General features: G+C 43.6%; 1 protein-coding gene across 3 annotated transcripts in view; it reads left to right on the top strand.

Annotated features, from left to right (window-relative positions):
• Positions 1–21,830, top strand: part of Syne2 (spectrin repeat containing nuclear envelope protein 2) — a 296,837-nt gene that overhangs the window by 120,987 nt on the left and 154,020 nt on the right. For all 3 annotated transcript variants that reach the window (XM_087911749.1, XM_087911748.1, XM_087911747.1), the window contains exons 34-45: positions 230–391; positions 1,697–1,798; positions 3,148–3,348; positions 4,213–4,384; positions 5,207–5,319; positions 6,279–6,481; positions 7,736–7,855; positions 7,946–8,237; positions 9,495–9,646; positions 11,389–11,698; positions 13,163–13,327; positions 16,146–16,487. In XM_087911749.1, the coding sequence (XP_087767875.1) occupies positions 230–391; positions 1,697–1,798; positions 3,148–3,348; positions 4,213–4,384; positions 5,207–5,319; positions 6,279–6,481; positions 7,736–7,855; positions 7,946–8,237; positions 9,495–9,646; positions 11,389–11,698; positions 13,163–13,327; positions 16,146–16,487 (2,334 nt within the window). The remainder of the gene's footprint in view (positions 1–229; positions 392–1,696; positions 1,799–3,147; positions 3,349–4,212; positions 4,385–5,206; positions 5,320–6,278; positions 6,482–7,735; positions 7,856–7,945; positions 8,238–9,494; positions 9,647–11,388; positions 11,699–13,162; positions 13,328–16,145; positions 16,488–21,830) is intronic.

The raw sequence follows: 21,830 nt of genomic DNA, 5'->3' as shown, positions 1-21,830 counted from the left end.
GTACAGGCTGGCCTCAGACTCACAGGGTTCATTCAGGGTTGCTTCGAATTGCATACATGCTATAGAAGGTGAGCTGCAGTGGTTTTAAAGAGAGAGGGCAGGCAACATAAGATATGAAAGCATGAATCAAACAAATTAGCTACTAGAGTAGACTTGATTTTATTTCAAAACAAGTGACTGAAGCAATGTTCTCTACACCTGTGTCCATTATTTCTACAACTGACTGCAGGTCAATGAGAAGACAGAGGAATACGGTGAGAATCTTGGGCGAGCGCTGGCCTTGTGGGACAAACTTTTCAACTTAAAAAACAGCATCGACGAGTGGACCGAGAAGATCCTTGGGAAGGTGGAGTCACATCAGCTGACTGAGGAGGACAGAGAAAGCCTGGAGGTAACTTAGCCCGGCTAAGGCAGGTGCCTTGCTCACGCGCCCTCGGCATCTTAATGTCACGTTTGCTTTGTTGCGGCAGAGTTGAAAAGTTCTGATGAGATAACGTATTTCTTTCGCTATCCACCAAGAGGACTCTGAACTCTGTTGATTGCCCTGTGAAGTCCAGGCAGATGCTTGCAGATTCACAGACACCCAAGGGCTCTTGTGGGCACAATGGCCCTGAGTGAGGAAGTATTGCAACAAGAAGAGAGCTGGGTTTTAAACATTACTCTCAAGTTGGCATTTGGAAAGGATCTGAGCTGCCTCTTTTAGTTGTCAGAAGAATTGTTTCTGTCTCTGGGTGTAGCTCAGAGGTAGAGTGATTATCTACTATGCTTGAGGCTCTGAGTTCAGATTCTCACACCACAGTCAGGAATTCTTCTGGTTGCTTATTTGTTTAATGTCATTAATTTGCACAATGCTTTACTAGGTCAGAAAATATCTAAATACTGGCAGTTAAATGTGATTCAATAGAGTCTAAAAATATGTGTGTATGTATCTAATGCTTCAAATCTCATTGTCTCCCAAATTCTTGTATTTTATTCAATTTTAATTTGTGTATATTTTTACATGTTGGGAAAAGGTTTTAAAAATGTGAGATTTATTTCTCATTTCCTGGGTCCTTATGACAGTATAAAGTGAGTCATCTCTAAGGGTTTTAGAGATGTGTCCTTTTTTTAAAATTTTTTGTTTGTTTGTTTGTTTTTGAGACAGGGTTTCTCTGTGACTTTGGGGCCTATCCTGGCACTAGCTCTTGTAGACCAGGCTGGCCTCGAACTCAGAGATTCACCTGCCTCTGCCTCCTGAGTGCTGGGATTAAAGGCGTGCATCACCACTGCCTGACTGAGATGTGTCTTAACTTATAGATTATTTGAAAATGTGAAGTCATTTGAAAATGTGAAGTCATTTGAAAATGTGAAGTCAGAGTTAAACACAGCTAGCCAATGGGCCAGATTCCAAGTGGGCGCATGCTCATTCAGAGTTTGTTCCTGGGTAGCCAAGACATGGGCCATGTTTTTCAACCTACCCACAGTCTTATGGCACAAGCCTCATTCTTCCTATTGACTTGAAAGGAGAATGTTTCCCTTGGTTGTCATTTGCCTCATCCCTAAGGCACTTGGGTTTGTTACTCCCCAGAACATTAAAAAACGAAAGATTCGAAGAAATTCAAGAGTATCTTCAAGTTTCTGTACATCGACTAATAATCACAGGTGCCTGAAAGTAAGATGAAGTAAAAGAATTTCTCTTTAAAAACTTCTGTTTTAGGAAGAGTTAAAAGTCCATGAGGAGCAAACTTCAGAATTTTCCAGAAGATTGGCGGACATACAGTTACTGCTTCAAAGTAATGAGAAGCCACTTGAGCTACAGGTATGGGGATTTCGATGCAAGTCTCAATGGAAGATTCTCTGTGCCTCCCAAAACAGCATCCATAATCCATGCATTCTAAATTTAAGTAGAAAATGAAATTAGAATGATTAATGAAATTAGAATGTACGTGCAATTAAAATTTAGAATCAGCATAAGTGGTTGCGTGGTCCACATCCAGCGTGAGAATATTGCGCTCTTGCCTTCTTCTCGCTGTTCACCCTCCTACTGGCCTGCTGTGTGGCGGAGAAATGGTGGCTGTGTTTCCATGTACACTGACAATGGTTTTCCTATGTGTGTGCAGGGAGGAGAATATGCCTTGAACAATTCCAGTGTCATTTATTAACTGCTGGTAGAGACAGAAATTGCCTCGGGTGTGATTTTTCCATTGTGTGAAGATATTTATCTCAGTTTCGTTTGGATGAAGGGTCATAGTGTTTACACATGACCTTTTGGACAGGCTTTGCGGGTGGCATCTTCTCTGTGCAACTTACTGGTTTTGTGATCCTAGCCAGGTTGCTTAATCTTCGGTCTGTGTACAAGGTGCTCACCACCTGCTGGACACATCATCAGTGCTGGACAGTGATGTGGGATATGCTTTTAACCCCAGCACTTGGGAGGCTGTGGCCGGAGGATCATGAGTTTGAGACTAGTGTGGACTATGTAGTAAGATCCCGTTTCTAAACAAGACAAGACTATTTAATGTTCTCTATACATTTTAATCTTATTTATGTGTTTCAAAATATGTTTTCTTTCATGCTGTAAGAATTCAGTTTGCATGCTAGATGCAGTTTATTTGGGGAGAAAGATTCCAATTATTGTCTTAGAAAATGTCTATTTCTATTTTTTTTCTTTTTCTTTTTTTGTTCTAGTTTTGTTTTTCGAGACAAGGGTTTCTCTGGCTGTCCTGGAACTCACTTTATAGACCAGGCTGGTCTCGAACTCACAGAGATTCATCTACCTGCCTCTGCCTCCCCGAGTGCTGGGATTAAAGGCATGCACCACCGTTGCCTGGCTATTTTGTTGTTGGTGGTGGTGGTGGTGTTGTTGAGACAGGGTTTCTTTGTGTATCCCTGGCTGACCTAGGACTCACTCTGGAGACCAGACTGGCCTCGAACTCAGGGACCCGCCTTCCTCTGCTTCCCTCCCATTGGGATTAAAGGCAGGTACTACAATACAGGTCTTAGTTCTTGTTTTCTTTTTTTTTTTAAGGTAGTTTTAGCGAATGACAAGATAAGAACATATTTCACTCTGGGATGAAGCACTGTCAGCTTGCTCTGCAGTAAACAGTTGCCTGAGGGCCACTGAGACAGGGCTTCTTACTGCAGGTGTCGTGCGTTTTGTGATTTCAGGTCATGGAGTCCTCCCTCCTGAGCAAGATGAGGGATGTAAAAAGGTTCATCACAGGAGACTCCAATAGCTACGTGCCCAGTGGGAGCACAGCTGAGCTGAGGGAGGATCTGGACCAAGCCAAGACCCAGATGGGGATGACCGAGTCCCTCCTGAACGCCTTGTCTCCCTCCGACAGCCTGGAGATCTTCACGAAGCTCGAGGTACCACCCAGCCGCCCCTCTCCTGTGTTCGGAGCTATTGTTAACTCCTTTTTGTTCCTTTAAAATACATGGTACTAGTGAGTGAACTTAGTTCATGTTATGCAAGTGCCCCTACCACTGAGGTTTCTTCCCACCTTCTGTAGTTAGTGAAAATAGGGAGTCAGTTTCTAGGGATGGACGGACAGAGGGAGGGAGGGAGGGAGGGAGGAAGGACAGAAAAAAAAAAACTGTATTGTGGGCTAGTGAGAAAGCTCAGCAGTTACCCCAAGCCTAATGATCTGAGTTCAGTCCCTTGAAGCCACATGACATTTCACATGTACACATTGGCACACACGTGTGTGTGTGACACATACAAACCAAATGAATACATGAGTGTAAAAAAGTAAATTGCCTTGTACTATAAATCAACTATGGAATAGAAACAAAGTCACTCAACTGAAAATTGTTTGGACTTATAAAATAATGAAAACCTCTGAAGCCTGGGAGATGGCTCAGTTGTCAAAGTCCTTGCCGTGTGAGCAGAGGGACCCAAGTTCAAATCCCTAGCATCCAGGGTTTTGTTTTTGTTTGTTTGTTTGTTTTAAGCCAGCAAGGGGAGCAGACATGAGGCAATACTGGTCAGCTAACCTAGCCAGTCAGTCAGTGATCTCAATAAAAATAACACTAATGATGAGGTACAGAATAATCAAAGAGGGTATTCAAGGTTGGCCTCTGGCTTCCATATACACTTACACACACGTGCATACATACATGTACACACATGTACATACATGTGCACACAGACACGAAGACAGCGAAGAGTTCCTGCGCTGTGGGTGAAGCGAGTCGGTGTCAGAGGCATTGACTGGTCTGCTCTGTATGCAGGAGATCCAGCAGCAGATCCTCCAGCAGAAGCACAGCATGACAGTCCTGGAGAATCAAATCGGGTGTCTCACTCCAGAGCTCTCTGAACTGAAAAGACAGTATGCGAGTGTCAGTGACTTATTCCACACTAAGAAGAGCGCTCTGCAAGATCACTTTTCAACATTCTTGACCGGTGAGTGTCGTGTGTCTCAAACTTTATTTCTGGCCATCTTGAAATAGGAAGATGCTCATGGCCCTGTGGGTCCAAAGGCCGATCTAAATTTGACTTCTAGACGGCTTGCTGGATCTGTATTTAAAGGAATAATATTTTGGTAAATCCTTTGGGGCAAACGCTGTTATGGTCTGGTGTAAGTCATATCCATTTCTTCAGGCCTCAAATCTGTATTTTGTAGACACTGAGTGTTGGCCGAGGGCGCTCATTCGATCCTGGCAGCCCAGACCTGAATAATCACACAGAAACTATATTAATTGCAATGCTGGCCAATAGCTTAAACATATTCCTAGCTAGCTCTTACATCTTAAACTAACCCATTTCCATTAATCTGTGTATCGCCACATGGCTGTGGCTTACCAGGCAAAGTTCTGGGGCACATCTGTCTCCTCTGGCAGCTACATGGCAACTCCCTGACTCCGCCTTCTCTCCTCCTCTATCTGCTTGTTTTGCTCTATTCTGCTAAGCCACTGGCCGAAACAGCTTTATTCATTAACCAATAAAAGCAACACATATACAGAAGGACTTCCCACACCAACTGAGGTCACATGGTCCATGTGTCCAAGGGTGTGCCTGTGAGCACGCTGCCCTTGCAGTTGTCTTTGGATGTCCTGTGTGCTCGGAAAGGCGTTGGTTCCAAAAATGCATTCTCAGCACTGGGGTTCAGAACACATCATGGCTTTGTCTGCTGCTATGGAAAACAAGTTCCTAGTCTCTCATCTATCAAGGTATACGACGTCCTGTTTGGATGAATATACAGAACTCTTTTCTTTTCTCCTACAGACCAGTGTAAGAACTTTAACGACTGGTTCAGCAACATCCAAATGAACCTTAAGGAGTGTTTTGAACCACCAGAAACAAAACTGAGCCTGGAACAAAAGCTGCAAAAACTTTCTGTAAGATACCTCTGCCCAAACGTACTAAACTAAGCTGTTTGAGAGAAGTCTTACAATGTTGTCTGGGCTGACCCTGAGACCTTGTGTTTCTGCAATTCTCCCGCCTTTCTCTCTGACTCCAATACCTGGGCCTCCTGCCTTTGTTTAAATGATGTGTCATGTTCTTAGGCTTGTTGGTAGCTCCAGGAGTTTCCCCTTAACCCCAGTCCTAGGGCTATCAACACCCATGGGTGCTTAAGTCCTTGCTATAAAATGGTGGGTGTTTACATATGCCATATCAATGTTCTCCCAGATGATTACCGTGCTCTATTTAATGTCTTGCTTGATGCTCCCACCCCGTTCCCTCTATTGATGTCCTGTGTACTTGGAAAGGTGTTTGCATAAAAAATACATCATGCTCTTTACATTTAATTGGTCATCAGCACCAGATTTCAGATTGTATCATGGCATCACTTCTCACCTTTACTTCTGCCCGTTTCTTGGGCCTCAGGAATTGATGCTCAGACCTTGAAACATTAACGCTGGGGTGGTGCAAATCTGGGTAAAGGTACAGGGAGAATAATCTGTTCAGTTTCACATATGGATCGGCAGATGGAAGACGGAAGAAAATATTTGAGAAGTGAAGCATCACCAAGATAGGAGATGTTAGCTTTCTCCGTCTTGCTCCTGTGTGAGCATCATAGTGGTACTGCATTATTTTTGCTAGATGTAGGCCCCAGAAAGTCAGATGCAAATGCAGAGACGCATATGCACGCACACACACACACACACACACACACACACACACACTAGAGCTATTGAAAAATGATCTGTCATTGGAGCCAGCCACGTCTTCCTAGCCCTTCTGGAAGGGACAGTAGGAAGGAGCCATGCATAGGTACAGGTTTGCAAAAGTGCCAGGGGTGGCAGACGCATTTTGACTTCATTATAGACATAATCGATTTCTTGTGTTCCTTAAGGATTTCTTGACTCTAGGAGGAGGAAATAGTAAGATTCAGCAGGTGGATACTGTCCTACAGCATGTGAAGATGCTCCTACCCAAGGCTCATGTAAAAGAACTTAATAGCTGGCTTGGCAGTCAAGAACGGGAGTTAGAAAACTTGGAGTCGGCATGCCAGGCCCGAGCCAGGGAGCTGAAGGACTCTCTGAAGCAGCTCCTGAGGTAGGAAATAAATAACATCACCTAAAGATACTCTAGTAAGAACTTCCAGCTCACTGTGTACAGCAAATGCAGGATATACAGTGCAAATCTCCCAAGTGGAGTAGGCTCCTCACTATCTCTAGGGAACTGGTTTTCTGGATCCCCGTGGGTGCTCAAGCCCTTTCTGTAAACTGCATGGTACGTGCAGTACTCAATGCATATTCTCTCATATACTTTATTTAAATCATCTGCAGATTACTTAAAATAACTGATGCAGTGTACGTGCTATACGAATTGTTATACTACGTGTTTAAGGAATGTGGACAAGAAAGAAAAAAGACTGCATGTACATTTCAATACAAACACAATTTGTTGTCAAATAATTTTGATCTGTTGTCATTGGAATCCTGTGGATTTGGAACTCACTCATGCAGAGAAGTAACATATACATTTAAAAATATTTATGTGTTTGAGTGTTTGCCTACGTGTATGCTTGTGCACCACATGTGTGCCTGGTATTCATGGAGACCAGAAGAGGATGTCAGATCCTTGGGAACTGGAGTTATGGATGATTGAGAGCTGCCTTGTGGGTGCTGGAAATTGAACCCAGCTTGTCTTAAAGAGCAACAAGTGCTCTTACCTGCTGAGCCCTCTCTCCGGCCTCCCTGCCCTCTCCCCACTGGTATAAAATCCCAAGGCCTCACAGCAAGCTTTCAACCCTTGAGCTGTACTTTCCAGACACTGGCTGTACTTCTAAATGCAGGCTCTGTGCTGGGAATAGAAAACTTGATGGCATTCTTTGAGTTATCTAAGATGGCAATGGTCCAGAGCAGAGTCCACTCATCGTTTCTTGTTCTCTTGATTTCCTGCATTTGTTTGGTTCTTTTCCTTTATGAATTCTACTGCAATATAGGCAATAATTATTTAAGTTTGTATCTGTATCAAGGTTTAAAAGAAAAGCAGGGGGCTGGAGAGATGGCTCAGTGGTTAAGAGCCTTGCCTGCTCTTCCAAAGGTCCCAAGTTCAATTCCCGGCAACCACATGGTGGCTCACAACCATTTGTAATGAGGTCTGGTGCCTTCTTCTGGCCTACAGGCACACACACAGACAGTATATTGTATACATAGTAAATAAATAAATAAATAAATAAATAAATAAATATTTTGGGAAAAAAAAGAAAAAAGAAAAGCAGTAAAAATCTAATTGATGTATCGCCGTCCTGTCTTTGATGTAGTCATCTTTTCTTATGTCCCAATCTGTGACTTGGTCTTGCAGATTGGACGATGATTGCAGAAGCCTAAGTAAGTGGTTGACTAATCAGGAAGAGAAGTGGAAGGAAATGGAGCCATCAGGAGAGAAGACAGACCTGTTTTATCAAACACTAACTAGGAAGAGGTATGGCGATCTCAATTGAAACGTATTATTTGGTAACATGCTTTTTCCACTGGGCTCCGCTAAACTGACAATGGTATTTGGAAATTATAGGGAGCAGTTTGAGAGTGTGGCCCGGATGAACGACTCTCTGAAGGAGCGTGGGCTTACCGGAGGAGAAGAGACAATCAAAGAATCAACACAACTGATTGATAGATACCAGACTTTATTGAGACAATTACACGAAATTGAGGAAGAAGATAAGTCAGCACCTGCCGAAGACCACAGCTTTAATGATCTCGTACATGATGTAGCTCACTGGATAAAAGAGATTAAAGAGTCCCTTATGGCTTTGAATTCATCAGAAGGCAAAATGCCACTCGAAGAAAGAATCCAAAAAATAAAGGTATAACCGTGGAAACCAAATTTGAGAGGTCAGAGTGAACTCTCATTTTGCAAGCTTCTGAGGCAAACTGCAACAATTCCTTTCTTAATAGAAACTAAGATCACCGGGGGATGGCTGAAGCAATTCAAGTCACTGAGCTTAAAAAATGATGGGTGGTTATGGATCTAAAATTAATTTAATGCATATGAAAGAGGAAAAGTATGGCATTCTCTTCAAGAGGGCAATGGTCAATTATTCATCATCCCTTGTAACAGGTAGAAAAAAGGCACTCACTAGTCAGAGCACAGCAAGAGGGGAGGATGGGAGGATACAAAGACATCCATGTCCGGAGAGCCGAAGACTCAGCAATGTGGAGTGCAGGGGTGGAGAGGAATCGTGGGAGTCGGTAACTGGGTTCATAAAGCATCACTGGCTACACAGTGGGTACAGGAGAATGAGATTTCTCTGGACCTGCCTCTTCATCCAAGAGGAGAGTCACTAAACATGACTTGTTAAAACCTGCAGGGAGAGCAGTGCAGCTGTGTGCTGGGGTCCCCTCAGTGGGAGGGGCCACAAGGAGTAGTGAGGTACCAGGGTTTGGTAAGACTGAGCGCTGGAACATGTCTCTAGACACCGTTTTAGCAGACTGTCCTGAGTAGTTGCTTCCAAGACAAGAACTCCATTTAATTGGAACAAAGGAAGGAAAGAGAACTGGGAATTAGTTGGTAGGAGGGACAATTTTCCTATGGGAAGCCCCGAGTCTCCTCAGATATGTACCAATAACTGTTAAATTGTTACCTCTGACCTTCCACATCAACATTAAAAAGTGGTCAGAAAGGAGAATTTGTGGGGGTTTTTGAAAATCAAAGGCGAGCAGGAATGTAGATAGTTCAAACCATCATGTATTTATTGAGAATTAACTGTGTACCCGGGCCATGGTGGCACATGCCTTTAATCCCAACACTGGGGAGGCAGAAGTAGGCAGATCTCAGTGAGTTCGAGACCAGCCTGGTCTACAGAGTGAGTTCCAGGACAGCCAGGACTGTTTCACAGAGAAACTCTGTCAAAAAAAAAAAAAAGAAAGAAAGAAAAAGAAAAAAAACCCAAAACATAAGAATCACCTGTGAAGTGGTCTCCATCTTTGGAACATCTACAAAAATGAAAGTGTTATTATCAAATAGACTCTACAGTTAGTTTCATGGGATAAGTAATGAAGAGATTTCATATCTGATATCTGGAGGTCACTCAGATGAAGTTATAGCACTTTTGTAATTTCAGGAAATCATTTTACTGAAGCCTGAAGGAGACACCAAAATCCAAATGGTAATGAGACAAGCTGAACACTGTGTGGCCCCATTGGTTCAGGAGACCCTTACGGATCTCAGCAGCCAGTGGGACAACACACTCCATCTAGCCAACACATATCTAAGGTAAGGGCTGTCTGCTTTGCTTGCTCAGCGAAGCCATAACAAGTGTTCTGCCTGCCTCCTGGGTCTGGATAAGGTATCTACTGAGAAAACTGCGAGGGGACCTGCTCTGGAGTAGGCCTCCAGAAGAACTGAGAGGCGGTGGTCGCTCTGTGACCCTGTTTAGGGTGGTACACTGATCTCTGGGGCTCTTAGCAATAGTTTGATTCTGTCTTCCATCCCTGCTCCTGTCTTAAATCCCCCCGCCCCCGACAGTATCCATGTGGGAAGACTGGAATATGAATCCTTTACAATCTTATTCTAAGAAATTCTTAAATGTGTAAACACTGGTAAATAGTGTCTGAACCCTATAAACATATTTCTAGTGAAGATTCTTTTGGCTGTAAACTGTGTGTGTGTGCGCGCGTGCGTGTGTGTGCGTGCGCTTTGTATGTGTTTATATGCCTGAATATGTGTGGAGGACAGAAATCAACTTCAAATGGTGGTCTTGGGCTTGTCTACATTGTTTTTGAGACAGTTTTTCACTGGCCTGTGTAGCAGGCTTTTTTATTTTTTGTTTTTTGTTTTTGTTCTTTGTTTTGTTCTGTTTTTCAAGACAAGGTTTCACTGTAGCTTTGGAGCCTGTCTTGGAACTAGCTCTTGTAGACCAGCTTGCCCCTGCCTCCTGAGTGCTGGAATTAAAGGTGCGCACCACCACTGCAGGATTTCTTTTGGGTTACCAACCAGATCCCAAATCATGACACAGAGACTTATTAGTTGTGAATGTTCACCCTTAGCGTATGCTTGTCCCACTAGCTCTTATAACTTCATTTAACCGGTTTCTCTTCATCTACGTTTTGCCTCAGGGCTTTTTACCTCTCTTCCTTTATGTCTTATTCCATGTCTGGCTGACTGGTAGCTGCCTGTCTGGCCTGGGGTGTCTCCCTCTTTTTCTCCCTCACTATCCTCATTCTCCCCTGAGCCCAGATTCCTCTTCCTGCTTCTTCTCACGGTCGGCAAGCTCTGCCTATCCTATCCTTCTATTGCCTAGCTACTGACTACTTTTTATTAGACCAGTCAGGTGCCTTCGGCAGCAAAACACACCTTTACATTGTTACACAAATGCAGCATAAACAAATATAACACTCTTTACATGTTAAATACATCATAAACAAATGTAGCACATCTTTGCCTAATTAAAGTAATATTCCACAACGGGCCTGGAATTGTCAAGTACGCCAGGCTGGCTAGCCAGTGAGCCCCAGTCATCCCCTTACCTCTTCCTCTCTAACATAGTGGTTGTTTGTGTTACCATACCTGAATTTTTTTTTAACATTGATTTTACGGATTGACCTCAGGTCTTCATGTTTGTTAAGCAGGCACTTTACAGATCTGATCTCTCTTTTTCTCTCTAGCCCTACTTTTTTTTTTTTTTTAGTTTTATATAAGTGTAAAATCAGACTTTATAGTAAATTTAAGTATAATAAACATTGCTGGGACTCGTTTGAAATTAAAACATACTATTTAGTAACAAATACTAACTGTGTAACAAAAATAAAATATCCTTTAGTAGTGCTGAAATAAATTGTGAGCTAAGCTTAGTGCTATTTGAAGAGCTGGGGTGTTAAATGGGTCCCTGGACATAGTATGCATTCGTATGATCTTAATGCCACTTAGTAATAATGTACGTTGGAATAGAGTATGCAAAGTGGCCCTTCATTTCGTTTACTGTCATTTCTTTTTTGAAACTCTTTTGCAACATGTAGGCATCAGGAAAAGCTCGCGCTAGAAGGAGAGGAGTATTTGCAGAGCAAGGAGGCCTTACGGCTGATGCTCGCGGATCTGAAGAAGCAGCAGGAAGCAGGCCTCGCTCTACAACCTGGCTTGCCAGAGAAGCAAGCTCAGTTAAAGATTTGTAAGAAATTCCTCCAGAAAGCCCAAGATTTGACATCCTTGCTAGAGGAGCTAAAATCTCAGGGCAATTACCTCTTGGAGTGCACGAAAAATCCTAGCTTCAGCGAGGAGCTGTGGCTGGAAATAAAGCAGCTGCATGAAAGCCTTCTTCAGCAGCTCCAGGTGAGATGGGCAGAAAAATCCCTGTGCCTATGGCAGTCACCGCACAGGATTCTTATTCTGATCTAGTGCTTGGATGTTCTTCTGCTGAATCTAATGCTTTCAAAGGGTTTCAGTTTTACCTAAAAATGCCAACACCCATTATCCACCCCCCGACCCATCCTTCCACCCTTCCATCCATCCATCCCCCTATGCCTTCATCCCCTCATCCACTTGTTCAATTTATCCATCTGTTAACACATGCATCCACTCACCCAACCAACTGCTCCCTATCTACTTACTCATCTATTGTTCATCCATCCACCCACCCATCCACCCATCCATCTATCCACCCACGCATCCACCCGCTCACCCATCAATCCACCCATCCACCCATCCACCTATCCATCCATCCATCCATCCATCCATCCATCCACCCACCCATCCATCCACCCATCCACCTACCCATCCACCCACCTATCTACCTATCCATCCATCCACCCACCCATCCGTCCATCCATCCACCCACCCATCCATCAATCTAGTGTAATAATTCATATCAGCTATCTTGTTCCTACCCTGGGTCTTCCCGCATGATCTGCAATAGAGTAAATTGAAATAGGTGCTGGAGAGATGGCTCAGAGGTTAAGAGCACCAGCTGGCTGCTCTTCCAGAGATCCTGAGTTCAGTTCCCAGCAACCACGTGGTGGCTCACAACCATCCTTAATGAGTCTTGGTGTCCTCTTACTAGCTTGCAGGCATACTACACTATAAATAAATAAATCAAAAAAGAATGAATTGAAATCAATTGTCACCTGTCATAATAGAGTCCGTTCTTTCAGTTAAACTGTTTTTAATTCTTTAGACATTGAAGCCAGGTTCAGTGAGAGATCCTGATCACCCAGTTACCGGGAGCTGGGTGTGGGCTCAGCTGCCTGCTTGGATGGATGTTCTGTAGGCTACGTCCTGCTTTTGTCTGATCAGGTGTAGTCCTCTGACTTCCTTATCCCAGGGAGCTTACCGGAAGATGGCTTTGTTTTTGAGTTGTGATTCCTTTATTCTTAGGAAAGGATCCTGGAGCTAGCTCACTTTCATATAGTCTCATTGTGAGATGCAAACTCTTTGTCTAAAGTAGCAAATATATAAAACCTTATTCATTGCGTTTGTGATTTAATGATATCATTTGTAGTCATCTTGGTTTGTATTCTCTTGACAAATTGTCTTTAAGGAGGAAATTAAGGCAAGAAAGCACACAAAATGCAAATTTTTATTAAGTCATTTTTAGGGTATTTTTTTTTTAGTGGCATACCTTAAACACTGTCAACTCTGGGTCAGTTATGGGCATATTCTTGTTTCATTGTGAAACCTTACATGTGAATTATAGTTTATATATGCAATATTATGTTATGTATTATGTGTGAATTATATAATTACTTTCTAAGTGAAAAACCTTAAGTAATTTACTAATTGTCAATGTTTTATTTGTAGGATTCGGTGAGAAAACTAGAGGGTCATGTTCAAGAACACAGTTCATACCAAGTTTGCATCGCAGACCTCAACACCACACTGGACAATATCTCCAGGGAGTTGGTCCATCTCTGCGATGCAGCTGAGGACCACATGAGGACTGAGGACAGAATGCAGAAATTACAGGTATTGAGCAATGTCCTAACCTAATATACATTGGGGGGATCATGTCATATTCATGACAACTTGGCTTTTGAGTACCTTTGATTAAAGATAATTCGGAACCTTTGACCAAGGAAATTCAAGTGTTATTTAGAAAGGTCTAAGTGGTCTGGGGAAAATGGGGACATGCTGATCTAGTGGTCAAGTCCATTGGTGAAGCCATTAAACAGTGATTCAGTGGATCCTTAGAGGAGATGATCCTACCTATGACCAGCCTGGAACTCTCGATTATCTTTGTTTCAGAAACAGTATAATTCTAAGGGATTCTGAGAAACAAAACGATGAAGGCAGCGTAGCATGTCCTTGGGGAAATGTTCGAGTTTGCATTCTCTATCTTGGGTGACTGGGCATCGTATAATATTTGCCCTGTCAGTTTTCATTCTGGTGGACTCTTAAATCTCTCCCTTAGCTGGGCCGTGGTGGCACACTCCTTGAATCCCAGTATTTGGGAAGCAGAGGCGGGCGGATCTCTGAGTTTGAGGTCAGCCTGGTCTACAGAGAGTTCCAGGACAGCCAGGGATACACAGAGAAACCATGTTTCAGAGAAAGAAAGAAAGAAAGAAAGAAAGAAAGAAAGAAAGAAAGAAAGAAAGAAAGAAAGGAGGGAGGGAGAGAGGGACAGAGGTAGGAAAGGAAGGAAGGAAGGAAGGAAGGAAGGAAGGAAGGAAGGAAGGAAGGAAGGAAGGAAGGAGGAAAAAGGCCCATTATAGGATACTCCTCCCTTTTTCTTCCTCGTGAAGCACCCAGCCCTCTCAAGTGGGGATCAGTGCTCTTACCGACATCTGTAAAACAGCATTGTATTCTCACTGCTTGTACAGCCAGTGCAGCAGTCTGAGTAGTGCCCTGTATAAAATTAGATTTTAACTTAAAGACTAGCATTAGATTAGTATGGGCATCCTGAAGGACTCTTCTATCCTTTCTGATATACATTGAGTGTTTGAGTTTTGAAAAGCCTGGATCTTCCTCTTTTATTTGAGAGATGGTATACAGACGCATGCAGACACATAAGCGCCCACACATATCAAATAAATATAGGTAAATCACTGGGCGTGGTGGTGCACGCCTTTAATCCCAGCACTAGAGAGACAGAAGCTGGCGCATCTCTGTGAGTTCAAGGCCAGCTCTGTCGGAAGTTCTAGGTCAGCCGGAACTACATAATGAAACCCTGTCTACCCCCCATAATGTACAGACATAATGCATACATCTTTTATTTAATAGTTGTGGTCATACCCATATTCTGGCCCGAAGTGCCAAAAGAGGGAGTTGGTCTTTGGGATTGAAGTTATAGACAGTTGTGAGCAGCCAATGGGTACTAGGACTAAACACAGGTCCTTTGGAAGAGCAGCCACTGTTTTTAACCACTGAGCCATCTCTCCAACCCCAGAGGTTGTCTCTTAAATGAAATATATCCAGCAAATGCCTACTGGCCGCCTCCTGTGTTTTACAAACTGTGCCATGAACAGTTTTCCTGTTACCTGCGGCACACTCCCTAGTTCTTATGAAATCTGTTAGCGGATTTGATGTGGGATGCCACAGAGGCTTGAAAATTTCCCCAAAGTTTCTTTTTGTTCTATTTTTATTACTTTATAAATAATACCAATTAAAATTTCCACTTCTTTCCCTCCTCCCACTTCCTTCCCACTCCCCCACTCACCCTCCCCCTCACCCTAAGGGAGGGCAGGGTACTCTGACCTTTGGGATGTCCAAGGCCCTTCCCTCTCCATCCAGGCCTATGAAGGTGTGCATCCAAATATACTAGGACCCTAAAAAGCCAGTACATGTAGTAGAGAAAAATCCCAGTGCCATTATCATTGGCTTCTCAGTCTGCCCCAATTGTCGGCCACATTCAGAGGGTCCAGTTTGATCCCATGCCCGTTCAGTACCAGTCCAGCTGAATTTGGTGAGCTCCCATTAGCTCAGACACACTGTCTCAGTGGGTGGACCAACCCCTCGTGGTCCTGACTTCCTTGCTCATATTCTCTCTCCTTCCACTCTTCAACTGAACCTTGGGAGCTCAGTCCAGTGTTCCGATGTGTGGGTCTCTGTCTCTATCTCTATCCTTTGTTGGATGAATGTTTTATGGTGATATTCAAGATAGTCATCAGTCTGACTATGGGACAAGGCCAGTTCAGGCACCCTGTCCTCCACTGCCTAGGGTCCTAGCTCAGATCATCCCTGTGGACTCCTGGGAACCCCTCTAGAGCCAAGCCTCTTGCCAACCCCAAAATGGCTCCCTCAATTAAGATATCTCCTTCCCTGCTCCCATATCCATCCTTCCTCCATATCAACCATCCCACTCCCCCAAGCTCTCCCCAACCATTCCCTTCTCCCTTTTCTTTTCCCCTCTCCCCTTTCTTCCACTCCACCCCCCACCCCCATGCTCCCAACTTTTGCCTGGAGATTTTGTCTGCTTCCAATTTCCTGGAGGATCTATATATGTTTTTCTTTGGGTTCACCTTATTACTTAGCTTCTCTAGGATCGCGAACTCTAGGCCCAATGTCCTTTGTTTATGGCTAGAATCCACTAGTGAGTGAGTACATACCACATTCATATTTTGGGGTCTGGGTTATCTCACTCAGGATAGTGTTTTCTATTTCCATCCATTTGCATGCAAAATTCAAGATGAAGTATCGACACTTTCTTCTGATAAATATGTGCTTTGTGTTAGTGAAGCGGAATGCTCCTTGATTGTCTTCATTGTCAATACTTTGTGAAAAGTCAACAAACTCTTCTGAGACCTGAATGGCAATGCTTTTACAACAGCCTTCCCTCTGCTCCTAGGAACTGGAGTGTGGACTCCGTTGCCAAGGCGGCATACTACAGCAGGCTTCCGTATTAGCAAACTCCATCAAGCAAAATACATCTTCAGCAGGACAGAAGATTATTAAAGACGATATAAAATCACTTAAGTATAAACAAAAGGATTTGGAAAACAGAATTGAATCTGCCAAGCGGGACACTGAGAATGGTCTCAACAGCATCCTTCAATCCAAAGGCTCAACAGAAAAACATGCAAAGTCTTCTCTGCCGGGTGGAGAGATGCTGGACACTTCTGATGCGTCCAAGCCCACTCAGGAGCCGGCGGCAGTGGGAAAGTCAGAGGGAAACCGGGAAACAAACAAGGTAAGTGCCGTGATTGAGAGTAAAGAGGTGTACCTCTTTCAAAAGAGTCTCGAATCAAGCATTCTGATTTCCTAATTAAGTCCTCAAAGGACGGGCTATTTATGAAGCTCTCTTGTCAAAAGAGCCCTCAGAAAACGGTCCAGATTTCCGTGGTGAAATATTACTGTGCAGTCTGTTCAAATGTCAGTCATCAATTTAGGCTGATTATTCTCACCGATGTGTAATCAGATACAGTTTCTTGGGTCAAGAGCACAAAAGCAAATTAGAAAAGGCAAAAGGAAAGAAAATGCGCTGGAGCCATTTCCCCGGTTTAAAAAAAATATATATCGAAGAGCTCATTTTTTTCCCCCGGTTTGGTCCATTTTGTAAATGAAATCAGAGAATGTTGCAAAGGAACAGGCGCCTTTCTCTTCCTTTGTTCACTCTACTGCAGCGCACCTGGAAGTGCTGCTGGGTCATTAGTGAGAAAATACCAGCACCTAGGCCCCGAATTTCCTCGGAGAGAAGGAAGAAGCATGTTGTCTTGTGGCTCCTTTTAAAAATGTTATATATGCTACACATTTAAAAAGGTTTATTTACTTTTTTGCATTTTTATGTGTGTGAGCATGTGTTTGTGTGTGTGTGTCTTGAATACATGTATGTCTATATGTGTGTGTAATGCCTGTGTCATGTGCAGGCGCATGCCCCTCTGCGTGTGCACAGAAGGCCTCTGTACTCTCCATGTATTCCTTTGATTTTGACGCAGTGTCTTTTCCTGAATGTGGGGCTTCCATTTCCTCATCCGGGGTGGAATTCAGCAAGCCCCAGCCATCCTCCCGTCTCTGCCCCTCATGGAACGGGGGCTAAAGGCCTGCACGGCACACCCAGCTTGTGCCATGAGCACTGGCATTAGAACTCCAGTCCCCAGGATTATGCAGCGAGTGCTCTTAACCCTGTAGAGAGCAAGTGCAGTCCAAACACATGGCGTTGCGGAAGGGGGCTAGCTGCCCAGCCGCCTGCAACCTAACGTCTCTATCCCGCTATTGCCACGAAAGCCCGGTTCATAGAGAACATTGAAGAGTGAGAAAAGTCATCATTTGAAAACGACTTTGAAGCTTCAATTTAATCTTAATTGATAAGAATTATCACTGCAAAGAGGGTTTTGTTTCGTTGTTTTCAGAGTAGTTAGGGGAATTTAAGACTTCAGTTTTAGGGTTTCTATTGTTATGGTGAAATACCATGACTGAAAGCAAGTTGGGGAGGAAAGGGTTTATTTGGCTTACGCTTCTACTCACTGAAGGAAGTCAGGACAGGAGCTCAAGCTGGGCAGGAACCTGGACAGCAGCTGGTTCGGAGGCCATGGAGGAGTGCTTTTTACTGGCTTGCTCATCCTTACTTGCTCAGCCTGCTTTTCTATAGAACCCAGGACCACCAGCCTAGGGATGGCTCCACTCACAACGGCTGGGCCCTCCCTCATCAATTGCTAAGTAAGACCATGTCCTACAGCCAGATCTAATAGAGGCATTTTCTCCGCTGAGGTTCCCTCCTTTTAGATGCTTCTAGCTTGTGTCAAGACGATATAAAACTAACCAGCACAGACATCAAACAATTTCCCTAAATCTGGATTACAGAAAACTGGTTTTAGTTCTCTAGCAATATGCTTTCTTCTTTTGTAATGTTATATTTTCCTGAATCTGCATTTTGTAGTTTTTCTACTACCAGTGCTGGCCATCCCTTCATCATATGTAACATGATACCGTGTAAAGTTCAGAGCAATGTCAAGGCTGAACGACAACCCTGATGATCAGAGAGCAAATCTATTGGTAGATAGAAAAGATCCAGGTGGAATGAAGCGCTTGCCACAACTCAGTGTGACTAACCGGTGGGACTCTCACTATAATGAGCGCACAGGACATGTGAAGGGACGGTTTTTCTCATGATAAAGCTGATTGATCCCAAACTGTGGTAATAATACTGGTGGAGCCTAACAGTCCCAGCTATTCCAGTAGGTGATGTAGTGAGGCCCTATCTCATAAGACAAAGGCAAATGAAGCAAAATATCTGTTATAACAAAAGGAAGCCCTTAATTCATTACACACATTGACTGAGTGCCAGTGAAGTGTCTTGGTGGACAAAGATGCCTGCCACCAAATCTGATGCCCTGAGCTATTGTCCCAGAACCTAGCTGGACTTTAGAAAGTTGTCTTCCGACCTTCACATGCATGCTGTGACATATGTACAACCTCTCACATACAGATAGATAGATAGATAGATAGATAGATAGATAGATAGATAGATAGACAGATAGATAGATAGACAGATAGATAATGTATTTATTGACACCCATTTTGTGCTAATTGTTCTGGTAGAATGTGAGATACAGTTTTGCAGCCTTACATCTAACACTAAGCATTTGTTAATGCTCACTTTCCATGCCACTGTGGACTCCTGAGAAACTTTCATCAGTTTTTTTTTTTTTTAAGATTTTTTTTTTCTCTGTGAAGTAGCCCTGGCTGTCCTAGAACTCGCTTTGTAGACCAGGCTGGCCTCAGACTCACAGAGATCTGCCTGCCACTGCCTTCTAGGAGCTGGGATTAAAAGTGTGTGCCACCACCGCCTGGCATTAGGATTTATTTTTATTATATATGTATATGTGATGAGTGTGTGTGCCTGCATTCACGGGTGCCTGTGGAGTTAACAGGGGTTTGAGAACTACCTGATACAGGTGCTGGGATCCAAACTCTGATTGTCACAATAGAGCAGAAAGCACTCCTAACCTCTGAGTCATCTCTTTAACATCGTCCAGCCCCTTAACAGATTATTTTAAATATTCTCCAGAAGAACTCTTTAAAATATTTGCTTATTTGTTTGTTTGTTTGTTTATGTGTATGCATGTGCGTCCACCGAGGTCAGAGGAGGGAATTGGAAGAATCCCCTGGATCTGGAACCACAAATGGTTGTGAGTGACATGTGGGTGCTGGGAACCGAGTCTGAGTCCTCCGGAAGAATAACCAGTGCTCTTAACCACTAAGCCATCTCTCCAGTCCCCAGAAGAACTTTTTAAAGCTTTTTCCCCCTCATCTTTTAATTCCATCTACCCTTCCTCCCTATCTTTCCTCTCTATGTCCCCTACCCCCCATTTGCCTCTTTCTTTCACAGTGCTGGGTAGTAGATATTTTCCTTTACTAAATAGCACTGACCTGAGTTTTGTTGAAAGTGTTGCCATACCTGCCAGGAATTACTGAGATAGCATTTGAATCTATTGCTCAGATTTTTATTTAGATGGAACACGATATTTTAGATATCAAACTTGCAGTTGAGTTTGTCTTAGTATTGGTGTGATTAAGGCAGGCTTGGAAAGGGTTTGAATGGTGTCAAATCATGCTGCCTATCTTTATGAATGTGATGTCTAAGCATTGTTAGATGTGCGCAAACAGAACTGCCCCCTTTCCACCCTCCTGTACAGGTCAAGTGGATTAACAAGAGGTTGTAAAAAGGGAGGGGTTGTCTAATCTCTTAGGACTGTGTGCGTTGTCAAAAGGAAATGATAGTGAATAAACAAGAAAATCATAAATCATGCTTTTCCAATTTATCCTGAGTTTCTTTCCATGCACTTCCTTTTCCGCCAGTTATTGATAGCAACCAAAACAGACTCAATGAAACTTTCTTAGCTTTTCATCTATCATGAACTCATGCCTGCGTCCATTCTATTAAAGAATGATTAAACAGGCAACGGAGTCAAATGTAGACATGGCCTCCGTTCTCATAGGTCTTCCGGCTGGAGATGGGGAGACACACTAATAAGTTAAACCAATGAGAGTCCAGTTACAGAAGCTTAGGAAATTACAGAAGCCCAGCTGCAGAAGCCATCCTCCTGTTAGCCTTTAGCAAAGTTGTTGGAGTTGCACGGTAGGATGGGGAGGGCCTCTTGCAGGAAGCAATATCTCAACTCAGATGCAGAGGTCAGCTGGAGCTAGCAGAGCCTGCGGCCGGGTATGGGGAGCCCTAGACAGAGGAATGGGTGGGGGACACTGGGAAGCATTTCAGCAGCTTAAGACCTCTGTGGCTGGAGCACAGAGGGCCGCGGAGTAACAGTGGTGGGGGCTGAGAGGTGAAGGGTTGTCTCCTAAGTCCCAGTGACATAGTAGACATCATATCCTAAGAGCCACATGGAGAGGAAGATACAGCTTGGGGAGACTTGCTCTGCCTTTTGTTCTGTTATGTGTTTGTGTGTGGTATGTGTATGTTTGATATATACGTGTGTCCAGAGGCCCAAGGGAAATGCTGAGTGACCTATACAGCTCTCCATTTTATTCCTCTGAGACAGGGTCTCTCAGTGAACCCGGAGCTTTCTGTTTCTGTACCAGGCCGGCAAGCAGAAAGTTCTAGCATTTTCTCTCCCTATCCCTCCGTCCTGGGTTATTGGTGCATGCACGCCCACCCTAACTTTTTCTGTGGATCCTCGTGCTAGAGCGGCAAGTGTTTTGGACCCACTATGCCACCCCGCTATCTCCCCAGCCTCTGGTGTGGCCTTCAATGGTGATGTTTACCCTTAGAATTGTTTCTCATTGCTTCATGTTGGAAGACTTTGAGAAGAAAGAACACATCCTCCAGAGGTGGTGTGACATGGGTTAGGAGTGGTGGACTTAGGGTGCTGGCTGTCACCGAGTTTCATAGTCAGGGAACAATCACCTTTGCCTGGGAAGAGGGATAGTGGCATCATTGTTGACTTGGCCTTCTTGACTGATCAACACTGGTTATAATAGAATAGATAGTTGCGTCTGGAGAACAAATTGATAACTGTCTACTGAAAATTGAATAGGTTGTATTTTATGATTAGTAATTTTATTCGGGGCAAACCGTCTAAAGAAACTCGTGCACCAGTGAGACCGATTTCAAAACCAAGGGACCTGGAGTCGAAGTGAAAAAGAATTACGCAAACATATCCGAGAGAAAAAAGGAGAAGAAATACGTGTGTACATTTGAGAACTGTAGTGTCTGCCACGGCAGCATCGATAATGGGAACATAGGGAAGCAATGATATTATTGTTCATGGTAGTGATGGTTAGTTTTAAGCATTAACTTGCTATAATCTAGAATTACCTGGGGAGAGAGCCTCGATGATTCTATATATGGTTATATATTTGGCAATAAGACAGTGTTTGCTTTGGGAAATGACAAAGAAGATATTGGGGGGGGTCTTTAAGTTTCTCTAATATAGAAAATTATGTCACTTTAATCTTTGTTTTCTTACTTATTAACTAAGAAATGGCTCGGCCTGGAGAGATGGCTCTGTGGTCAAATGCACTGCCTGCTCTTCCAAAGATCTTGCATTCAATTCCCAGCAACCACATGGTGGCTCAC

Source organism: Myodes glareolus, chromosome 11, assembly GCF_982192425.1.
Source record: "Myodes glareolus chromosome 11, mMyoGla1.1, whole genome shotgun sequence".
In the NCBI taxonomy this organism is placed as follows: Eukaryota; Metazoa; Chordata; class Mammalia; order Rodentia; family Cricetidae; genus Myodes; species Myodes glareolus.
The sequence above is the reverse complement of the archived record's forward strand: the minus strand, read 5'-3'. Positions and strand labels throughout refer to the sequence as shown.